The sequence below is a fragment of the Genypterus blacodes genome, unplaced genomic scaffold (genome assembly GCF_046128005.1).
Source record: "Genypterus blacodes isolate CSIRO-AG114 ecotype Tasmania unplaced genomic scaffold, CSIRO-AGI_Gbla_v1 ptg000058l_1, whole genome shotgun sequence".
Lineage (NCBI taxonomy): Eukaryota > Metazoa > Chordata > Actinopteri > Ophidiiformes > Ophidiidae > Genypterus > Genypterus blacodes.
In genome coordinates this window covers 2730239-2751913 of record NW_027466870.1, presented here as the reverse complement: position 1 = coordinate 2751913, position 21675 = coordinate 2730239, and the positions used below count along the sequence as shown (strand labels likewise).

Here is a 21675-nt window from a genome sequence, read left to right as displayed (position 1 = left end):
TAGTGATGTCATAGATTCTTTCGGCCGCGGTCAAAGCAATTATTGGTTGCTGGATTAAAAACAATGTATCCACACATATAGGCAATTGGGTAAATCTCATGGTTATGATTAATGTTTACTTCTTTAATTATCACAACAAAATGAAGAGCAAATGTGTGTGTCTGAGTGAAATGCGACCTCTTGGTTGGGCCGAGTATTCACTGTGAAGTTGTAGTCTTCTTCCTCTGCTGCGCTGAGTACTGTTTGATCGACAACCACATAGACTGCAGTGATGCTACCAACTATCTGAAACAAAGAGCAGAGCTTAGTGCCACTGTCATATAGTGTAACAAGCAAGATCAGGTTATTACTTCATGTTATGTAAAACAAAAAAACGACTTTGTTCACTTGTTCAACTGTATCAAATCTTACCATTAGTGCTGTTAACAAGAAAACCCCCGTTCCAAACTCGGCGTAACAAACAAAGACACCAAAGCCAACAGCCAGGCAGATAATGGAGATCAGCCACACGGCTCCGACCACGACCCTGGTCAGACCTTGATACCTGAGGAGACAGGATGTATGGCTGTAACAGCAGGTCCAGCTGTGGGCTCCATGTACAAGCTGGAGCACAGCCTGGCCCTGAATACAGATGTGCTCATTGGCAAATAAGACAGTGTAGTGACATGGTAGGATAAAAATATTCAAATGTGTTCACAGCAGAAACTGCTGATGTAAACACTGTTTTCATATGGAAGAATGAGTTTGAAATTGTACCGGCCACGTATTTGCAGCGCCATGGCAACACTGGTCCAAATGGACACAATGAAGGTGAGCAGGACTGGGACAGGACAGACGGTCATCAGCAACTTTATATCATTCGGAACGCTCATAGTGAAACACGTTACAGACTCCCGGCTGCAAATAAGAAACAAAAGAACAAAGTGCATTACCAACAAACGAAACAGCTCAGTTGATTAAAACAATAGATTTATCTGTAATATCTTAGAATAAAAAGCAAAGAGTACTGTACCTGTTAAGTCCTCAGAATGTAAACACGGAGTTGATGTTGGAGCTGTTTCGCGTTGATTTCTCCTCAAACAGCGCGACCAACTGTAAATCTTCCTCCTACCTTTAAAGAAAAGTCTGAGTTTCTATAGGCTGCTTATCAATCAATATTGTAACCGGAGTTTACTCTCTGCCCGGGAACCCAGAGTCCCGTGTGTGAGCAAGTATCGTGAGAACACAATTGTAAATAAGCGTCGCTGTTTATTTTATCTGGACGACAAATGCGAATGTGCTTCACTTCATAACTTGTTTCGAATTTTCTATTTTGTTTTTGTGTCTGACTATTTTGTAACTGGCTGCCAAAGTTACCTGGTTGAAATGGAAAGAAAAGTGTTGTGCTTCCATGAACGTGTTCATCCTGTGAGAGGTGAAGAAAGGGGGCGTTGTAATTGTGATGGAGATTGCAGGTTCGAATTTAGTTTTGCATTTAAAAACCCTGGTTGTTGTGACTATTCAATGTAATTCGGTTCCTTTTGTTTTGCAACCCCCCTGATTCACCAGAGGCCAGGGAGCTGATAACACTTCACCATTTGTGTGACTGGTAAATATCTCCACTGGTGTCTGGTGATCTGATTCTTAAAGGTTCTTTCTTTTCTGTCTAAATTAAATTAAGTCTGTGTTCCCAGTAACTGAACAGAGAATACAAATTCTCATTCAAACAACTTTAATAATTGACCCAAACCAAGTTCAGACGATAAAATCTATTTGATCGCAATTTAACCCTTTTATATATGTAGTCAGATCAATTATGATGTTGAACTGTAAATTACAAATGTTTTTCTCTTGGAAGCCAGAATGGGATCAGTCCACCTACCAGCAGTTTAAAAAGTTTAAAACCTAAACAGCTGAAAAGCTATATGAGCAGTTAAGATAATTAAAATAGTTCACATAAAAGAAGTGGTAAAATAAATAGAGACAGTACAAAGGAGGAGGTGATAATAGAGAGACAGTGGAGGGAGGGAGACAAAGACGATGGGAGAAAATCAGTGAGAGGGCAATGCCTTTGACCATGCAGGACCCTCCCACTGACTCTCTCTCCCTTTAACTAGGCTTTTCAGTCTTTAGCATGAACAAATGTTAAGAAATCAGCAGAAAACCACTGCGTGATGCTTGTCAGCTTCAGGAAGTCTCTGTTGTGGTTGGGCCTGGACAGAGCGGCTTGGTGGCAGCTGCACAGCACCCTGAGCCCAGAGAGGATGACAAGACATGGACACGACAGGCGAAGTCGTCCAGGAAATCGTTTTGCAGCTTTGTTATGGCTTGAGAAAGCACAGCAGGAAGCGACTGCATACTCAGAAGGATGGAGTCCAGTTTCTCCTCCAGACAAACTATTCTCTTGTCCAGCTCCTCGCTTCGATGCTGTAGCTCATACACCAGATCATACATCATGTTCTGCGTCTGGAGAGGGACACAGAGGAACGTTTACACAGAACTGGAGTCACAACAGCAGTAACGTAACTACAGTCAAATGGGCTTTTTCCCTTAAGTGTACGTTCAAAGTGAAATAAAGAAGGTTGTATACAAACCTTTGCAAGATCTGCGACTGTATTTGCCTGGTCGGTCAGTTTCCTTTGCTCCATTTTGACTCTTCGTAGTCTAACAATGTATAAATCAGATCCACTTTAGCACAGTTTGCATAACAACCAACAACAGTTAATAAAAACATAGTATATCACCAGCATTTATCATGTATTGAACTGTGTACCTATGTTCTGTGATGAATAATGTGAAACATCTGCGTGTCATGACCTTAAACTCCCCAACACTCTTGCACTTACTGGTGGATGGCTTGCAGGAATTTACGCTGATGGTGACGCACTCTGGCACGATCGACCTTCTTGACCAGTTTGGTGTTTTTGTAAATGAGCCACGTTTCCCTCAACACGTTGGCTGCTGTGTTCTTTATCTGTGGACACAATTTCATACAGACACAACCACAGTTAGTGATGTAAGAGAACCTTTCATCCACGGTTGAAGTAATTATCGGTTGGTAAATTAAAGACAATGTATCCCAACATAATAACCCCCAACAAAAATGTGTGTGTCTGAGTGAAAGTGACCTTTTTGTAGAGCTGAGTATCCATCATGAAGTTGTGAACATGTTTCTCGGCTCTGGTGAGTTCAGACTTTCGGGCAACAACAGCAACGACTAAAGCAGTGCAGCCAGCTCCCTGAGACAAAGAGCAGAGGTCGCTGACATTGTAATAAAGTGTAACAAGCATCTTTTGATGAAGTTGTAAAAATAATAACTGAGTCTCTATTTGAATTTAGGATCAATCTAATCTAATTTTAGGACTAATTTAAGGCCTACATCTTGATTTACTGGATCACTTCAAATCTCACCATGATTCCTGTTAAGAGGCAAACCCCTTTTCCACAGTAGGTGTGAGGAACCATGTCACCATAGCCAATGGAGAGGAAGGTGATGGAGATCAACCACATCGCTCCAAGGAAGGTACTGGTCACCTCCTGTGCATCGTGATACCTGATGAGACAGGATGTATGGTTGTAATAGGAGGTCCATCAAAAGCTGTCTGATGTAAAAGCTGATCTGGTCATTGATTTGAACTCCTTTGATGTGGTCTGGAATACAGATGGAATAAGAATCTTCAACTCTGTTCACACTAAGGACCTGCTGCTGTTCATACCTCTCACATACACGCACAGTCCACGCAGCAATGATCCAACAGGACACGCTGAAGACTAACAGGACTGTGCCAGGACAGATGGTCATCAGAGTCTTCATGACAAAGCGAGTGTCAAAGCTGATCTTGTTGAGCGCCCCGATGCTGCGTGACGAAGCGTCCGTAAACAGTTTGCTATGGAGCAGCATGACCCGGCCGATCAAGTAGAGTCGCAGGAACATCGGTATGGAGAGAATGATGTCAACATCGGCGTCTGCTACTGATGCTGTGTAGCTGAAGGCAAGTCGAGCCGTCCAGGTGAACACATACTGGCCCGGGATCGGATGGATGGCGCAGACGAGGAGCTCAAACATGACGAAGAGGATCCGCTCAAAGGTCATGGCTATCCTCCAATCGTCTGCCCCGTTGTCCACCATAAAGAGCTAAACAGAGGAGAAGAATGTGGCCAAGGTGTTCAGAGGGAGTGCTAATGATTTGAATAAGAGTTCAGTGGTTCTCTGACTCAGTTCTTTCACATACCTGGATTTCCCTTGCATGGTACATGACAATGAGTCCCAGCAGAATAACAGTGGAAAGGCTGATGAGGCCTTTCAGTACATATGAATAATTAGATTCCTGTAGATGATGGAGACATAAACATCAATAATGTTTGCATTCTATGGTTAAAGTGAGTGTGTAGAGATTTACCTTGGTGTAGAATCCCCTGGACAGCTCTGTCTCGATCACCATAATGATAATCCCGAACATACCGCAGACCAAGGCGTAGTCGCTCAACTGTTTGCGCTTCCCAAAAAGAGCTCTTCGTAAACCCAACCTGTAGCTGATGTCTTTGGTCTTCTTCTGTGGTACGCTACCTTCATCCCTGGTCAGGTTGTCGCTGTTGGCTTTACTGGAATCTTCTCTGATTGATTTGGAGAAGGTATCGTCGAGGATAGCACTGTGGAGGAGCTGGAGGGGATGCTGTCCTGAGTCCAGATCTGTCAGGCTGGATGTTAAAGTACCACGGCTGGTCAGCGGTCGCACTGCATCGCCATTTACAACGCCGGTGGATTCTATGGTGTCTGATGGTGGAAGAGTCTGCTTGGGGAGGGAGATTTTTGATCCACTGCGGTTCTGAGCATTTGCCTGGACAAAGAAGATAAGAGAGCAAAGACACTGATCACTTTTACACTATGTGAAGATTAAACATTTAATCGTAACAAGGAACAGATTGACAGGGTTGCTAAGACATTTTGTGAAGTTGACTCGTGCAGTCTTAAAATTGAAAGTGACATTGTGAAAGAGAATAAACAACTTCCTGCAATTGGCCAGCAATCAAAGAAACAAACCATTTACCTGACTTTGTCGCTGTCTTGCTCTTTCCTCGTCTAAATCCTGGTTCTCAAGAGAACTGTAATGGCTGGTAGAGAAGGAGTGGACGCTCCTGTTACTAGCTGGGGTAGATGACCTCTTCCCTTGCGAAGCACTGATCAAAGGGTTGTAAGTGAGATGGCGGCACTTGAGGATGATTGAAGGATCTCCATAAGACTTGCAGGTTTGATCACTGCTTGGCAACAGGTGGGCGTCTTGCTTTTCATGCTCCTTAACTAAAAGAGGTCCTTCACCAAAAAGTCTCCAGTGGTCGTTTGCGTCAATAGGAGGCAGAGCCTGATCCTGAAGTTTGGACACAGTTTGATTTGTTTTAGAACACTCAACAGTGTTCAGGGGAATATTGAATACATTTGCAAAAGTGGCTTGACTGGTGTTCTGCAGTTTAAAGTGATTGCAGTGCTGTTGATGGAAGAGTACTTTTCGACCATCATCACTGCAGTGAGGCATGCAGTTATCCTGTAGATGGTTAAATGCAGGTTTTAGAAGATCCCCTTGGTTTATGTGCTGTGGTAGAACCTGACTTGTGGTTGAACTTTGGGAGCTTTGAGAGAACAGCTGATTCTGTGGTGAAGAAGACAGGGTTCTCTTGTTTGATCCACTGGAAAGGCAATCTTGGACTGGACCCCGCTGAAAACTGGAAGCGGCTGAATCTTTGCAAGCTTCAAGACAGGAACAACCACATCTGTTGTTGGGGTTCGGATGTCCCATACTGGGCCCTGGTCTCTCTGCCGATGGAGCGATATCACCAACATTACCTAACTGGTCACAAAATAGCAGCCAGTCTTGATCGTTCAGCTGGGATAAGGTCACTCTGCGGGTTTGCATCGGAGACATCTGAGGTGAAACTATGGGAGGACTTTTCCCATTGGGTTTCCCATGAGGTGTAGAAACACCACACGTACTCGCCTCCAGTGGAGATGATGAAGCTTCTACAGAGGTGCCTGGGTATCGACTGTGTGTCACCTCGGTGTTTCTCGTCGGAGGTGAAGGACCTCCTAAGGTGCATTGGTCGCCGTCATGGAAGACTTCCCCTGTCGAGTCAAGGTGTCGAGTTGCATTGGTGGGTTTAACAAAAATCAGCCTCATAGCGCCGCTGCACAGATACACCTATAACACACACATCAGACACAAACAAAAGCTTTTGTCTCATACGGATCTACTTTATTTGATGGTGAAAGTGAAAAAAGAAAAGGAGCAAACAATCTCACAGTACACAAGCCCAGAATGAACAGAAGGAAAGCTTAGACGTGTCCCTTTCTCTTATGGCATTTCCTTCATTGAATAATAATATTGTATGTTAAAGTCAAAAATTGGTACATTCAGAAATTGTTTGTCTTTAAAGTGAAAGCAGCTGTATCTATGAACAACATACAGTATAAACATCTTCTTCCCCCGCTGAGGTTATTCACAAAACATGGTGTCCAGAGCAGATGTGACCCCCCGCTGATGTTATTCTTCTGAACATGGATATCAGAAAGACTGAAAAAATTAGAAGACTGAACAATTCCATACGCTGTTTCACTTCAGTGTTGGAGGGAAATATTAGTCTCAATTATTTAATAGTTAGGACAACAAAAGGTCAAGGAAATAACTGCGGTTTGTTGTAATTTCATCATTTTGTAATTGTAGTTGTTTAATCACATTTCAGGAAAGAAATCAGTTTGAAACTTAAAAAAATACTTTATGAATTAGGTTCCATAACTGCTCCTTTTCCACTTAATAATTATATTACTTGTCTGTGAAGGTTCATTAAATTGGTCTAATTAAAATGACAGATATGCAAATACAACCTCAATCCTAAAGTGCGGCACAAAAGGTGAATCAACTCGTCTACAACTAATGAAACGGCAACACAAACACATTCCTGATCTCCACAAATCCCTATTAACGTTCCAAATGTAGCTATTTTATTTTGCTCCTGAACTCCTGAAAGGTAAAAACAGTTCAGCCTTCAATCCAGCATGAATAAACATTCTTATTTTCCTCTTAATAAATGAAACTAAACATGAAGAAATCCCGTTCAGCACAGGTCATCCTTACCTTTCTCTTCCAACTGCTATTTTCTCTAAACTTGAAGGAGTGTGAGCACTAATGTGAAACACTCTCATCTGGTGGAACAAAAGCGTGAAGAAGAGCAGTGGGAGTGGCGTGGTGGACGGGGGCTCTTCTCCTCCTCCTCCTCCTCCTCCTCCCAGTACGTACACTTGATGAGAGGAGCTTTTGGAGATGCTTTCCTTTGAAAGTAATTAGAATTCAGCGTGAAGAAAGAAAACGGGGCAGCTGCCTGGTAAAAAGACATGCAAATGGGAAACGGGGTGGGAGGGCGCAGCAATAGGTCAGGATCCGGAGAAACAAAAACCCAGGAACATCAGACCAGAGTGTTAGGAAGGAACATCAGACAAAACCGGCTGAAAGAAATCACTATAAATAGAGAGTGGACTGATTGGTTGCTGGGGAGAAGGAAAAAGGGAACTGGTCACTTTCAATGCAAAGTGGAAAATAAAAGGTCAGGTGAAATTGTCATTGAAGCTCTGCGGTTCAAAGGCCTTCACAGAGGCTCTTATCTGCACCGCCACAAGAGCAGAGCGCACAAAAGAGGCCATTTATACATCGGGGATAAATCAAGTGTTGTCTCATCAAATGTGTCCATAGTGATCGACTGTATGTGCTCAACATCCAGGGAGAGGAAATATATCCTAAAGTTAGTCAGGTCAAACAGTGTAGATGTTAGTTTGTTTCTAAGAACTTGATCGCAGGAATATGAATGTAATCAGCAACAATATAATCAAACGTTTTCTCTCAGTAGCAAGAACGGATCAGGTTAATTTATAGTTCAACTCTTGATGAGGATGTTTTGGCTTCTGTGATGCTGACGACCAAGATACTTCAAATTAAATATATATATAAGTAACCATACTTTAATCATTACTGAGTTTAAAGCCTACATGACCAAAATCCTTTTATTTTGACATGAAAAACAGTAAACATTGCCTCATACAGTGAGTTTTGTAGGATTCAATGTTTATTTTGGAGTTTATCGTCAACCTTTCATGTTACCGATAGGAGAAGAGGCTCTGCTGGAGAGGATAAGGGAAGGAAGGTTCAGCCTGAGGACATTAGAAATAAAGAATGTAATCATCTTTGTATTGAATCACATGAGGGAGTTTAGTAGCATTAAGCAGACGGACGCAGGAGAAAGCCAGACCACCACATGTGATTGATGAAGTTGTGAGCTTTAATAAGTTACTCAGAACATCAGGCCTCCTCATAATTGTTAGAAAATGTGGATGTAAATAAAACATTTAGGATAAGGAGACGTTCACAGACGGGACGTCACATGGGGAAATTAAGTCAAACTCAAATGTGTCCCCGCTCGATTTAAATGGAACAACAAAGCTGCGTCCTCTCTCATCAGCAGCTCTCTAGCGTTTGGGGTGAATTTTTTTCCCGATATGCATAGGCAGATAGTTTAAAGGGGGCGGGACGAGGGGAGAGAGAGTGCGTCACTTTGTGTTGTAGCTGGCAAAGCGTTGGTTCAGAGGGTTCTCCGGCGACTTCACCCACTCCTTCTTCAGCATCTGCTTCAGCTGCGACAGCCTCATGTTGGGATTCTCCATTTTTAGACGGGGCATGGAGGCTTCCTCGTAGGCATTGTACGCCGCCTTCATCCGCCGCTCTGGGTGACGCTCCACCTCTTCGGGCTGAGTGCTGGGAGACGGGAAAAGGGGGAAGGGAAGGGAAGGCAATGAGGAGCCGAGAAGCAGTGCGGGAACCATATTTGTTCTATAGACTACGGGACGACTGCAGATTTCGAGCTGATCGAGCGCAAAATACAACCAAAATTGCTCCAACTGACTACAAAGCAACGCCAGAAACCCAGATTAGGCAGAATTAATCACTGAAAACTCTTCTATTTGTAACATAACGCTGCTTATATCACGAATCGGATGACTACCTGAGCAAGGAGATGGCATCTTCTATCGTTTTGGCCTCCTCGACGTCTTCCTCTGGGTCGATCCGGTTCACGTTCTCCTCTAGCGGAGTCTCCAGGTGACTCTTCTCTGTGGGGAGAAGAGAGATGAGGGTGAACACAAGATTCCAAATGCAGGATCGGCGCTAATCTCCGAACACTTTGATGGTGGTGAACTTTACCTTTGATCTGTCCCTCCTCCTCCTGCAGTTGCTCGTTGAGTAGACCCTCCTCTATCTGGGCCCGGGTCAGCTTCCCTCCTGCTGCTGCTGCTGCTGCTGCTGCTGCTGCCTCCTTGGTGGCTTTGCCCCTCAGCCTGGCGTTCTCCTCATCCAGAAGTCGCTGGTTCTCCTTTTTCCTCTCCAGGAGCTCCGTTCTCTTCTTCTCCTTGTCATCCTGCAATTATTAAAGATGGAGATGCTCTGTACTTTGGCGTGTTGCTCTACAGTGGAGCGGGCAGCAGAGGGGACACTCACCTTCCTCTGGCCTTTTTTCAGCACGTGTTTGTCCTTCTCCTCCCACATAGCGTCCTCCTCCGCCTTCTTCCTTTGGGCATCGGCCTCTGCCTTGGCCTCCGCCTTGCGGATTCTGGCCATTTCCGCCTTGGAGTTCTCGCCCACAAACTTCTTCGGCATCGTTGCGTTTTACTCTTCAGCTGAGAGGAGACAGCAGTCAGGTGGGAGTCAAGTTAATGGAGTCACAAACACTTCATGAAGGGATTTCATCGATAAAGGTGCAGAAAAACTCGATATCAGTAATGTTGTGGTGGTATAAACTCGTTTATCGTGTTTGTCTCTTTGTCTAATCCTGAATTATGATTGTGTAACGTTCAGTCCTGACGCTAACTATACGGCTAACGTGAAGACGATCTTAAATTGAAATACATGACATAATGTAAAGAAGAAAACAACCTGCTGAGTCATTTAACACTTAGCAGGAATGAATGAAAAGCTTATTAAATCTCTACAATGTTTATTTAGCTTTGGACAGAACGTCTCTGTGTCAGTGTGCTGCTAGCTGCAGCTAACTGACGCGAGCCTCATCAATCAGCAACCAAGCAGCCACTTCCTGTTTAAACTCTGCCGCGATGTAGATAGTTAAGATGATAAATGTCTGCATATCAGACTTAGAAACACAGATTCATACCGATATATGGAGAAAGAGCCGTAAGATGACAGATGAGAGATGTTGAAAAGAGGCATCAGCCACCTCCTCTGCGACACTGAGGCGCGGTCCGATGGCGTCACTCTGCCGGACCAATCGGGGAATGAGGAACAAAGACCCAAATCATTTTTACGTATAAAAAGCCAACGTAAATTAATGAATAATAAGCTGATACAATACATAAAATTGATAAACTTGAAATACTGCATTAATTCTTATTTGTTATTACTGCCAAATAATACATAAATCTAATTTTATTCATCTTTTATTCATTGGACAGGATGTGGTCCATCCCTTCATCCTCGGCTCTCGCTGTGTGTAAGGATGGGAATCTATTTAAATATCTACATAAATACAATAATAAAGTCCAGACTTGATTGAGCTTGATAAACTTTGGTTGTATACTGAACACAGGAAATCTTTTTTCAATATTTAATTTGCTCTGTTGTCATTATCATCAATTAAAAGAGTGAACAATTAAACTAGGTATCTATTGTTTATACAGCATTTAGGCCGTTCTATTTAATAACATTAAGAACTCAAAAGACAGATAGAAAGACGTAATTTATTTATTGATTTGGTTTTGATAAATATGTAAAAATACTATAATAATAATAATATGTGTGTGTTCAGAAGTCATCAGTCTCCTCTAGTAGCGGGGGTCTTATGGCTCTCCTGGAGGGCCGGGTCGACCTGGGCACCAGTCCCTCCAGACTGTCGTCCTCCCCGTCTTTGCTGTCGTCCTCCTCGCCCTCCTCATCTTCGTCCTCGTCGTCATCCTCGTCCACGTCGATATCGCTGCCTTCCGTCTGCAAGGAAGCAGCAGGTATCAAACAGAGCTTTTAGGCAGCGAGTGGAGCTACAGGAAATGTTCTCACTAAGCACACAAACAGCTGATTCACTCCTCAGCAGAACGGAAACCAGACGAGAGGATCTAAACACAGAGAGAGAGAAACCTGCAGGTTCTACGATATTTTACTTCATTTAAAAAGGAAAAATCCACCCCCGTCACTTCAGCGCATCTAAGAGAACGTAAATTTACTTCCTGGTATCCTTGTCATCATGTCCTACAAATTAATTCCTGCAACATAATCAGCAGCGCTCCACAATGCAAATGTGTGTGAGGATGGATTTGTCCTTTGAACCACATAGGGAGGAGGAGGAGGAGTGACGTAGATCCTGGTCCTGCACAAACCTGTGGCCTTCCTCGCTCTCTGGCAGCAGGGTTCAAGCCTCTGGGTGCGGCTACAGAGCGCTTTAGAGTGAAAGGCCGGTAAAAAAAGGTAACAAAGGTAAACAAAGAACTGAGTGCAAGGCGGGAAAATAAAAGAGCCGAAAATGAGAGAAGACTCCGACCCTACAAGCAAGGTTTCAGATTAGCACCACCAACCTCATCGCTGTCGCCTCCCTGCATGCTCCCGATGAATCGACCTCCTCTTCCTACAGTGAGAGCAGAAAGTGAAAGGTCAAGCTGTGGAATCATGGGAAGACCAAACTGATAACACTCAGACACAGGAAGTAGTTCCCTATTCCAGGTCGGCGTACCTGCCATGATGCCGTTCCGTGTGGACCGAGGTTTAGAAGGCTGCAGTTCTTCCATGTCGCTGTCTGAGCCTTCGTCCTCTGGGACGTCCATGTCCGAGTCCTCGTCTTTCACTGCAGAAAACGTGTGTTTTTAGAGACGGCGAGTGTGACGCCGTAACAAAAGGGTCGGCGTGATATAATCCTTTCTATGCGTTCTTTGTGTGTTTGTCTTACGTGAATCCTTCATCAGGTCCTTCTCCTCTTCCCTCTGTTTGTTCTGAGTCATCCTCAGTGCGTTTTCAGCCTCCTGCACAAAAGGACACACACACAAAGAGCCCAGCTGAGAGAAGAGAAGACAGCATTTGCACACCAGCCTTTGTACTCATATCAAACACAAAAGCAAAGTAGAGACGCAGCGACTGACATGAAGAGGAGATGTTGGCCCAAACATATTAGTTGTGTACAAGCGGCCTCACTGACCTCAAACCTCTCTTGCTCTAGCCTGTGATACTCCTCCAGCTGGGACTCCTGAAACGAGAGGATCCGGAACTTCTCCACATAGATGTCATAGTGCTTCTGAAGATCTTCCTCAATCTTCTCATATTCATCCATGAACGCCGGCCTATCGGATTAGCAGACGGAGAAGAAAAAGCTGTAATTGTTTTGCCTCGGCACCAGCGATGTCACCGCCCTCTTCCTTCCTGTTTCAGGCGTGACACTCACCTGACACTCTGCAGCGTCTGAAGCCTCTTCCGATTCCTCTCCAACTCCTGCTTCTTCTTCTCTATTTTGGCGTCTAGACTGGTCTCGTCAGATAAGACGTTACTCAGCATGTCTTTGGTAACCTCGACGCTCTCCTTCATAATGAACACAGAGGAGTCGTGGCAGCTTCAGTGTCATTTTATGGACGCATCAGGGTCTAAGAGAAGAATCGGGCTATGGAGGTGAAACCTGACGGGTGAAATACAAACCAAAACATCCTTGATGGCCGCTCTCAGGGCCTTTTCTGTCTCGTTGATCTCCAGAGGTCGAGCGATGGCTGCAGTTCTCCTTTCCTGAGGGCAAACACAAAAATCTGTGTTATCTCTACGATCCAATGGAAATGATGACGTTAACACCTAATGACATTTGTCTCAAGGCGTGATAAATGAATTAACTGTTCCGAGTGTGTGTGTGTGTGTGTGCGTGTGTCTGTGTCTGTGTCTCTGTGTGTGTGTGTGTGTGTGTGTGTGTGTGTTTGTTTGTTTTGTCTCACCCTGAGGTCCACCTCCTTTCCCAGTAAGTCATATAGAGACGCTCCCTTAGATGTGATCTCTGACGCCAGCTGCCGAGCCATTTTAATGTCTGAAACCTGAAATAAAGACAGAGAGACTTCTGACACAGTTCTCTCTTTCAAACGTCAAAGCTCCGTATTGAAACTCTGAGAGGATGAAGAGTGAATGCATTGACATAAAAGTAACATTATGGAGTATTAGAGTTCCATCTTACCCGTGAGCCGAGATCAAATCTGAACTTGCTCTTGTCGTCCTCCCCATTGTCGTCTTGGGCCATCTGCTTGGTCTTCATGGCGCCGTACAGCACAGAGGTGATCTTCAGCATCTCCTTCACGGCATAGCCATCGGCCTGGTACAGACGCTTGGTGTTCAGCTTGATGTGAGCCTTCGACGCCTGAGGGACGGAGAGAGGACGGTTAAGAAACATTCACACTGTACATTATCGAAGAGGAAGAACTGTGAGGAAGCAGGAGACGTCACCATGAATTGGGTCGCAGCTTTGATGAAGAACACTCGGTCTGATTCGGTTTCCACATCACCTGGAATATCAGTGTGAGGCTCATATCTACAGAGAAGAACGAGGAATGTCAGACTCTAGGATACTTTAAAACACAACTTTAACCTTTCATATACACAAAAACAACACAACAGCTTACTTCTTCACAAGCCAGATTAGGATTTCTGCCACAAGAGTGAAGTTTGGAGTTTTGAAGTTCTCCACAGATATTAACCTCGGATAGCCCAGAGCCCTCATCATCTCTGTGAAATCTGCATCAGAGAAACATTTAGACACACACACACACACACAGTGCTGAACTAAATGTATGACATAGAATAAAGAGCAGACAGTCACTTACTTCTTAAGTCTCTGTAGGACATTTTGGTCTGCAGTCACTTGCACTGCTGAGCACACTGGGGTAGAACACAAACCAAAAGAAGCACAGGTTAGTATGGAAGACACACACACGTAGGATAGACCGAAGTATCTTGGACATCATTCCCAGCAAAACATGTACATTGTTATAAACATAAACAGGTGTGTGTGTGTGTGTGTGTGTGTGTGTGTGTGTGTGTGTGTGTGTGTGTGTGTGTGTGTGTGTGTGTGTAAGGCGGGCTGCTCCTGACAGGCGTCAGCATCACAGATCAACCATCAGCAGTAACATCAATTTAAATGATGAGGGAACAATGAGGAGTTTACCTGGAGAGATGCCGAGATGATGACGTAGTGGTGGATCATCTGTTTCTTTGCTGTCAATCAATCAAGTGTCTGCGCTGAGATTAGCATAGCGGAGTTAGCTCGAGGCTAGGCTGGCAATAAGCACGAAGAACAAATACCAAACCAAACCCAACAGAGAGATAACTATCAGGTTACTAAATAAGGCTCAGTGGTTTGTTATCTAAGAGGACAGAGACGGTTTACTTCCCCTGTTTGTTGTTTGTGCGGTATCTCAGGCTTCCTCTCCCTACGGCGGACCGTCTCTATAGAAACCTTCTTCTTCTTTGTTTTTAATAGAGGTCAGCGACGCGAGCATGTTGCCACCTGGAGTACCCAGTAGAAATTACACATTTAAACTCAAGACGCATTCACCTTCTCATATGTGCAGAATATATGAAACATGTACAGTCAAAGACCTAAATATGCAATATGATGTACATGTGAAAGTGTACTCTGAAAGTTCTGAATAACACATTGTAATAAGTTCTGGTGTTTATGTAGGATTCACTGGATAAACTTCTGCCTAAATAAACTAAGTCTAAAAATACACCCTCAGCACATTTCAATAACTTCTTCTAGTTTCCACAATGTCATTCAAATTAAGTATATTGCTTATTTTATTGTTCTTTCCTATCGTTTATTGTGTACATTGCACAACTTGCATTTATTGTTGTTTTTTTGTATTCCCTTTTAAGAACTTGAGTTTTTGTCTTGGCGTGACTATTGTAATTGTGATTCTGCAGTTCTAGAGGTGGTCTCAGGGGGGCGCCACCTGTCGCTCTGCACCATAGAAGCACAGGATTTTCTATCTGCGCATAGCATGATGGAGGAAGCTAATGATCCACCCCACAGCAACAGCAGCAGCCCGGCGGGGAATGACTCTTCTTCTTGCGGCCTGAGCACCGCCGGCGGCTCGCACAGCAAACGACTGAAGGAGCTGGAGAATGCAGCTCTACAGAACACCTTAATATCCCGGATGGAGACGGAAACCGAGGCGGACGGCGGGAGCTGGACGGAGCAGCACACCGCAGAGGGTGAACGCTCGAACGGCTTGTCCTTCAACCACACACCGGTCGCCCGAGAGCCCAGCGCGGACACCGGGGCGGAGGAAGCGGAACCGGGGACGGACGTGAACAAGGAGCGCGTCGAGGAGGAGAGAACCCTGACGGACCACCTGAACAAAAGACTGCTCTCCTCGTTTCTGGAGAAGCTTAACGAAAGGGACCTGGCACTTCCGGGTGTGCGGAGGCTGGATTGTGCTGTGGCCGACGAGGACTCGAACAGGGCCGCTGACGAGTGGTGATGGAGCGGAGGAGAGGAGACCCGAGACGAGCCGCGGCAACATGGCGGGAGGGAGGGAGGTGGAGGGGGTTCAGGACCAGTGTGCATGGAAGCACAACGCTGCATATAGACCCGCTTTGACATGTTTACTTTGTCTTCACATTCTGCAACATGGAAGCTCTGGAAATGTTGTAATGTCCATTTATGTTCAGTGAGAATGCGTGACGGACAGAAAATGCAATAAATGAGCATTACGTCACCTGCTGATTGTTTAATTCTTATTGTTTTCATGTAACATTGGGAGAAATCTCAGCGATGTGTCTTGAAATGATGTCCAACCGCCAGCAGGTGTCGCTACACCTCACTGTAACTCATCTGTTGATTTGTAATGCAAAAGTGTGATTTTTAAAACTTAACTATTTCCGGTGGACAACAATAATTACGTTAAGAATGGAAATAGAAGAGATCTACCTTTTAATGAAATTTCACAATTTATCCCAAATAAGTTGCAAAAATCAACAAATAAGGATGAGCAATTTTGAGGATGTAGTTATAATTGCAAATCTTTGTATATATGCCTAAATTCCTCTTCAAATTAAGCAATATATAAAAAAAATTGCTACAGAATGAGCTTCAACTTTATCACAGCCCTAAGTTATAAATAGTAATACAGTAATGTCTGCCTTTAAAGAAATCTGACTTCTACATTAAATACCGAACTTAAAATGAACATTACTGCTTGGAATAAACATCTATACTCTATATTGTCATATTCTCAACATTTTCAGGTTCTGATAATCCATTAGTGTCCTGTTTGTGCAGCTCCGTCAAAGGCACAAGTTGAGGATTATCTTTCATCTTGTCATCCTTAAATGAAAAGAAGGCAAAATACTGGTTAGAACAGACTGAATTAAGTGATAACTGTGGGTGTATGAGTCCTTTTCCAAGATATGTTTAAACAATTAAAAGGAAATGTAAGTGAAGTAGGACAAAGAGTACAAAATGGTAAAACAATGGTACCTGGTAGAAAACCAAACGAAACTCCAAATCAAAGGCATTTCAACAAATCATCTGTATAGGAGTTTTCTTACTTACTTGGCACTCTGATGGGACGAGCACTTTCTGTTTATCCAGGTCCCACCATATCAAGCCAGCTTTAATGTCTTCTCTCTTAGTTGGTCCTGTGTGTGGAAAGACAACACAATGGGTAAATTCACATAAATCGAGGTAAAAAGGCAGAGAAGAAAATGAGTGAGAATTTGAAAAAGATGGATTTTAGCTGTGATATTCAACTGGTGTGTTGTGTATCATCATTTCCCGTTGGTCTTCATCGTCTCACCTGTAGCGTGGCTCACTATCAGACCAATTAAAACAACAACACAAGTCGCCACTACACCGAAGTAGAGGTAGCTGAGGCTGTAGAAATGTATCAGGAACCTATTTTTGGGAAAGGAAGGGTACATGAAAAACATGATTCGGTATCTCTATCTTTCTAATTCTATGTCAGAACATGGAACTGGACCTCATCGGATAATGAAAAGGGACTATGTGCATCGGCTGCTAACCCTTGGCTGTTGGGGTGAAGCCCTGGCGCGTGCTGGTTCTGCATGAGGACGCTGCTGAGGGTGGTGTTGCTGGTTTCACACTGATCTGCAAAGCTGGGCAGGACCCCCATCATCTCATCACTGGGTGGGAACATGGTCGAACCCACAGCCAGCCACATCGAGACACAGACGCCTGTTATCACTCCGAAAAACGCCCCCTGAAACATCAGCAAGACAAGAGTTAGACGACAAAAAGTTGGCAGTAGAATGAAAGGAGTGATTCTGTAACACTAACTGAAACAGCAATAAAATGAAGTCCTGAAGCTACTTGAAATGGAAACAAATAAAGCCGCACACCACCGTGTTTGTTGTAGGGAAGAACATCCCAAGTATAAACACTCCCAGTAGAGGCCCACTAACCACACCCATGATTGTGAACGATCCCTGAGGAGAGATGATGAAGCAAAACTAGAAGATTAGGAGCAGCAAAGAGACACATTTATCATATTTTACTAATAATTCAACAGATAGTTTTAAAAAGCACTGGTATCATGAAATTGATGAAATTTTCACATACTTACAGGCTGCAGCATTTCATTACATATCATATAATGTGCAAATATGTACTGTACCTGAAGTACTCCCCAGTCCAGGAGTGAGGAGAGAGCAGCTATGATCATACAAGCAACTCCATAGAGGAAAGCTTGGAAAAAAGACAATAATGTAATGAGTAATAAGTGTAGTAAGATCAATATGCTCGACACATTATACTGATTTATTCAAAGTGCCATTACTATGGCTGTCCATGTGATTTATGAGACGATAATGAAATCACTTGGATCAAGCAACAGTAATAACATTTTGACGCATACAGAGTCCTTTGGAAATGAGGATCAGCTTCTTCTGGCTCATGTGACGCAGACGAGGCTTCAGCAGATCCTCCATGGTTACTGCTGCCATGGCATTGATACTTGTAGAGACGGTGCTGTGAGAAAAAATGGATGAAGTAACGCGGTTATTGGCAAGAAAGGTCTTGATGTGAGCATACATGCTAAGAAGTTCCAGAATGTTCCGTGCTGCCAAGGTATTATTCTTGTTATTTGGTGTTTACTTCAGTGTAAACATGTGATTTAGGGGAAAAGGGAGATTGAAATACCTTAAGGTCCCGCTGTATGCACTGGTGAGGAAAAGTCCTGGAAAGCCGGGGTAGTTATTGAATATGTCCAACACAAAGTAGGCCATGTACTTCATCAGGTAAGACAGCAGAGAAGGCAACATTAGAAAAAGCAACACATTCGATAAACACAACAACATCATCTGAGCCAGATGTTATTTGTTACATGTTTCAGTCCTATTTGTCATTATTTTTTATTTATTGTTGTTATTATTATTGAGTACCTGATCAGGGGTTGAAATCTTTCCACAGGCCAGTGGATCCCGGTTGTAGTAGTAAGAAAACATGACGATGCCGCAGATCACTGCACTCCCAACAACGAGACACAGACCCACTTGGTTCACAAACATCGCCCTGCAATAAGAGGAAGACGAATCCTCCTTAAATGTATTCTGTATGCACTCATGACACGTCACACACAAACAGCTCTCCGCTCACCATTGGGCCTGTCTCTCAGTTCTGCAGGAGACATAGCGCTGAACTTGAGCTTGATTGACTCCATACATGGACAGCCAAACCATAGTGCCGCCGACGAGCAGGGACCAGAAGGTATAACGCTTCCGTGGGTCCATGTCAAAACTGTGAACATCGTCCAAGAAATCAGTGACGCTTTAGAAATCTTTACAATCACCTCATTCAAATAAGATGATTAGAGCATGAATATGGGTTTTCATGGGCGGGTCAGTACCAAAGTTCCAGTCTTAAGACAAAGGGACTATTTAAGTCCATCAATCAATAATCAATCAAAACACAAGAGCCAAATATCCATTATATTAAACTCCTAGTGGGTGAAATGAGAATGCAACTTTACTCATCAAAATTCATGCGTGATCCGTTGTTGGCCCTCTCCAGTACCACTGCAGGTCCACCGACAAGAACTGTGCCATGGATGAAGATGGCCAGAAAGCCCGCCAGCATAACAAAGATTTGGAACACATCAGTCCAGATCACTGCCTTCATGCCGCCCTGCAAGAGAGCCAGACACACCACACACCTGTTACCGAGCAAGCACAGCTGCCACATGAGTCAAGTTAAAGGTTAGAGATTTGAAGCTCCTTGCTGCTGCCATCTTGCCTATCCTAATCACAAGGTGTCATTCTACGAGAAGGATAGTTGAGTCCACTATTAAGGTAGTAAACATCCAGTAGAGCTGTTGGTGCTTGTTTGATCAGATTGAGTAGCATCATCTCACCAGTGTGGTGTAGAGCGTACAGATGATCCCAGTTGAAAACAAAGAGAGCCACATGTTGAGTCCAGTAGCTGAATCACAAACACAACACAGTTAGTTAGTTAGTTAGTTAGTTAGTTAGTTACCCTGAAACGAGCTCCCTAACTACATCACCTAGACTTCACTGATAAGTTCTAAGCCTTTCTCCCGTTTGAAAAGAAGAGATGAGGAGATTTTCCTACCTTGATTGAGAATCAAAGCCGGAGCATAGATGACAATCCCTGTGTAGAGCAGCTGGGGGGGAAACGAGATGCCACCAAACACATCATCACTTTTCAAAATGAAGAGATTCCGATCCTCCCAGAGAATGCAAAGATGTCTGCCTCTGTCTTACCGTGGCGATGAGAAACTGCAAACTTCCCAGCAGCTGCATGCCTCTGCCAAACCTCATCCTCAGATACTGCGACAGACAAGACAGCCGGAGTTATAACACAGCAGAATATTCCTCCACACATCCCTCATCACCTCCTTTATGCATCCCTTTGATCATCCACAGGTGCACCTCAGGGCTTTGTCCGTATCCTGTATGTCTTGGTCCCATTTCTACATTTTCATAATCCTTTAACGACAGAAATATTGACACAACTTAATAGGTGGCAGTGAAGAACCTGGATGGAGGATTGGCGGAGGTGTGCCCTCTCCGAGTGCTTTGTAATTAAGATTGGTCACAGTTTGCAGACACAGGCAAAAATGTTGACAAAAGGACCTCAATCTACAAAGTAATAATGTCAAGAAAAGCCATTCCTGGATTTAGACCGGAATCCACATCTTATAAAGTTTGTCTATTTGCAAGTGCCACCAATCTGCAGAACGTCTACAAAAACCACCTGGAGGTGAAAACTCACAAAACCAACACAGACGGCTGAGAATGACTCACAAAACTGGAACAACTGGTAGTATGTCCTTGATTAGATAATTGTGTGTCTGCAGACCTGATTGGTGCTGGTGATGCCAAGTCGATAAAACACTGGCAGGAACAGGAACGATGTAAGCACGCAGTTCACGCTCTGTCCGAGGCACATATAGAGGAATTTAAACCCATGTCGGAATGCTTCAGAAGGAACACCCAGAACCTGGACGGCTGACATAAAACTGGCACAGAGGGACAGGCCGACGGGCACAGCCGGCATGTTCCGACCCCCGGTGAAGAAATCATCAGTGCTGGCTTCTTTCTTCGTCTTCTTCAGGGCCTGAAAGAGTCCGATGACCATGGAGATCAACAACATTGCAGCAAAGACTATGTAGTCGGCCGCGGAAAAGACCGGAGCCGATACTTCACTGGCAGACCCCTGATCCATTCTTGAATTGTGGTGAAGCTCAGCAAGCCCAGTGAATCTGGGTGGGTGGTGAATCTGTCAGAGGAGACCGATGTCAGATGGAGATATTTGACATTTCTTTCAGTATCTGTAGGATAATTAAAAAGCTGATTGTGTTGTTACTAAGTAGCAGCTGAATTGAACACGGTCTGAAATGCTGGAAAGGGTAAAAGTAAGAAGATAACCTGACTTAAGTTTGGTGAGAAGATAGTCCCTCAGGCGTAGACATTAGATCCGATAAACTACTGAAGATACATTTAAATATTGTTTTTTAAAATATTGCTTTAAAGGTAAGTAGGTAAAAGTAAATATGTTAATAATGAAATGCTTAAAAAGAGGTTAAGTATGTCCCTGTGTTGGTTGAGGGTCAGTTAGTCATTTGCACAAAAAACAGTTAAGAATCTAAGAGACTTAACTAGTGGTCCAGAAAGCTGAACTTCAAATGTCAAATGTAAAATAACAAAAATAATTTTTTTCATTTCATTTCTTCATCCCTTGGCCCCCTAAAAAATGTTCAAATCAATATTTCAAAGTGGACTCACCACTGACGCTGCTGCCTTCAGTCAAGTCCTTCAGCACAGAGGGAGGAATGTGCTGACAGTCTCCAGTCCTCTGCAGCTGCTCTGGAGCCATACACCTGCTCCTCTGCATCATGTGACACAGGTGATCGCCAGAGGCCCTGCAGGACAAAATCCATGTCACACTAACACACACGCACACCGGTGAAACCACACACATGCACATATGAACACACGCGCACACCTGAGAAACCTGGTGAAATTGCGCACACACATACTGGTAAGAGCGCTCACACACACCCACACACACACAAGTGGAAGCGCACAGGTAGGGCGAACGCAGCGCTCATTGGATGAGTAGCTGCTATCTTAAACAGCATGAAAGATAAGAAGTCTTTTAAGC

The 21675-nt window shown here is 43.9% G+C and overlaps 4 protein-coding genes across 5 annotated transcripts; all 4 read right to left on the bottom strand.

Annotated features, from left to right (window-relative positions):
• Window positions 1-1991: 1991 nt before the first annotated feature.
• On the bottom strand, window positions 1992-6149 carry kcnn1b (potassium intermediate/small conductance calcium-activated channel, subfamily N, member 1b). Its single transcript, XM_076153110.1, has 10 exons — window positions 5874-6149; window positions 5028-5345; window positions 4380-4817; window positions 4212-4307; window positions 3696-4114; window positions 3391-3532; window positions 3108-3218; window positions 2826-2953; window positions 2574-2643; window positions 1992-2445 (listed from the first exon to the last, which is right to left on the bottom strand). Exons 1-10 carry the CDS (start codon window positions 6147-6149, stop codon window positions 2167-2169), a joined length of 2277 nt encoding a protein of 758 aa, XP_076009225.1. The 3' UTR covers window positions 1992-2166.
• A 2131-nt stretch (window positions 6150-8280) lies between these two features.
• Window positions 8281-10274, bottom strand: ccdc124 (coiled-coil domain containing 124). Its single transcript, XM_076153603.1, has 5 exons — window positions 10180-10274; window positions 9510-9688; window positions 9216-9429; window positions 9019-9124; window positions 8281-8771 (listed from the first exon to the last, which is right to left on the bottom strand). Exons 2-5 carry the CDS (start codon window positions 9666-9668, stop codon window positions 8567-8569), a joined length of 684 nt encoding a protein of 227 aa, XP_076009718.1. The 5' UTR covers window positions 9669-9688; window positions 10180-10274; the 3' UTR covers window positions 8281-8566.
• Window positions 10275-10746: 472 nt separating this feature from the next.
• cluap1 (clusterin associated protein 1) lies at window positions 10747-14482 on the bottom strand. Its single transcript, XM_076152814.1, has 13 exons — window positions 14194-14482; window positions 13853-13907; window positions 13652-13763; window positions 13476-13560; window positions 13210-13389; window positions 12977-13072; window positions 12693-12776; window positions 12445-12578; window positions 12202-12343; window positions 11956-12028; window positions 11743-11853; window positions 11588-11637; window positions 10747-11006 (listed from the first exon to the last, which is right to left on the bottom strand). Exons 2-13 carry the CDS (start codon window positions 13872-13874, stop codon window positions 10827-10829), a joined length of 1269 nt encoding a protein of 422 aa, XP_076008929.1. The 5' UTR covers window positions 13875-13907; window positions 14194-14482; the 3' UTR covers window positions 10747-10826.
• A 1556-nt stretch (window positions 14483-16038) lies between these two features.
• slc5a5 (solute carrier family 5 member 5) lies at window positions 16039-21392 on the bottom strand. 2 transcript variants are annotated; one of them, XM_076153060.1, is made up of 16 exons: window positions 21297-21392; window positions 20371-20790; window positions 19773-19838; window positions 19621-19672; window positions 19403-19470; window positions 19022-19176; window positions 18649-18789; window positions 18435-18564; window positions 18193-18281; window positions 17909-18021; window positions 17669-17739; window positions 17394-17480; window positions 17058-17254; window positions 16832-16929; window positions 16588-16673; window positions 16039-16359 (listed from the first exon to the last, which is right to left on the bottom strand). In XM_076153060.1, the coding sequence occupies exons 2-16, from the start codon at window positions 20734-20736 to the stop codon at window positions 16252-16254; spliced, it is 1827 nt and encodes a 608-aa protein (XP_076009175.1). In that variant the 5' UTR covers window positions 20737-20790; window positions 21297-21392; the 3' UTR covers window positions 16039-16251. The 2 variants fall into 2 exon arrangements, with proteins under 2 accessions (XP_076009175.1, XP_076009178.1); XM_076153063.1 differs by lacking the exon at window positions 17394-17480.
• Between the last annotated feature and the right edge of the window lie 283 nt (window positions 21393-21675).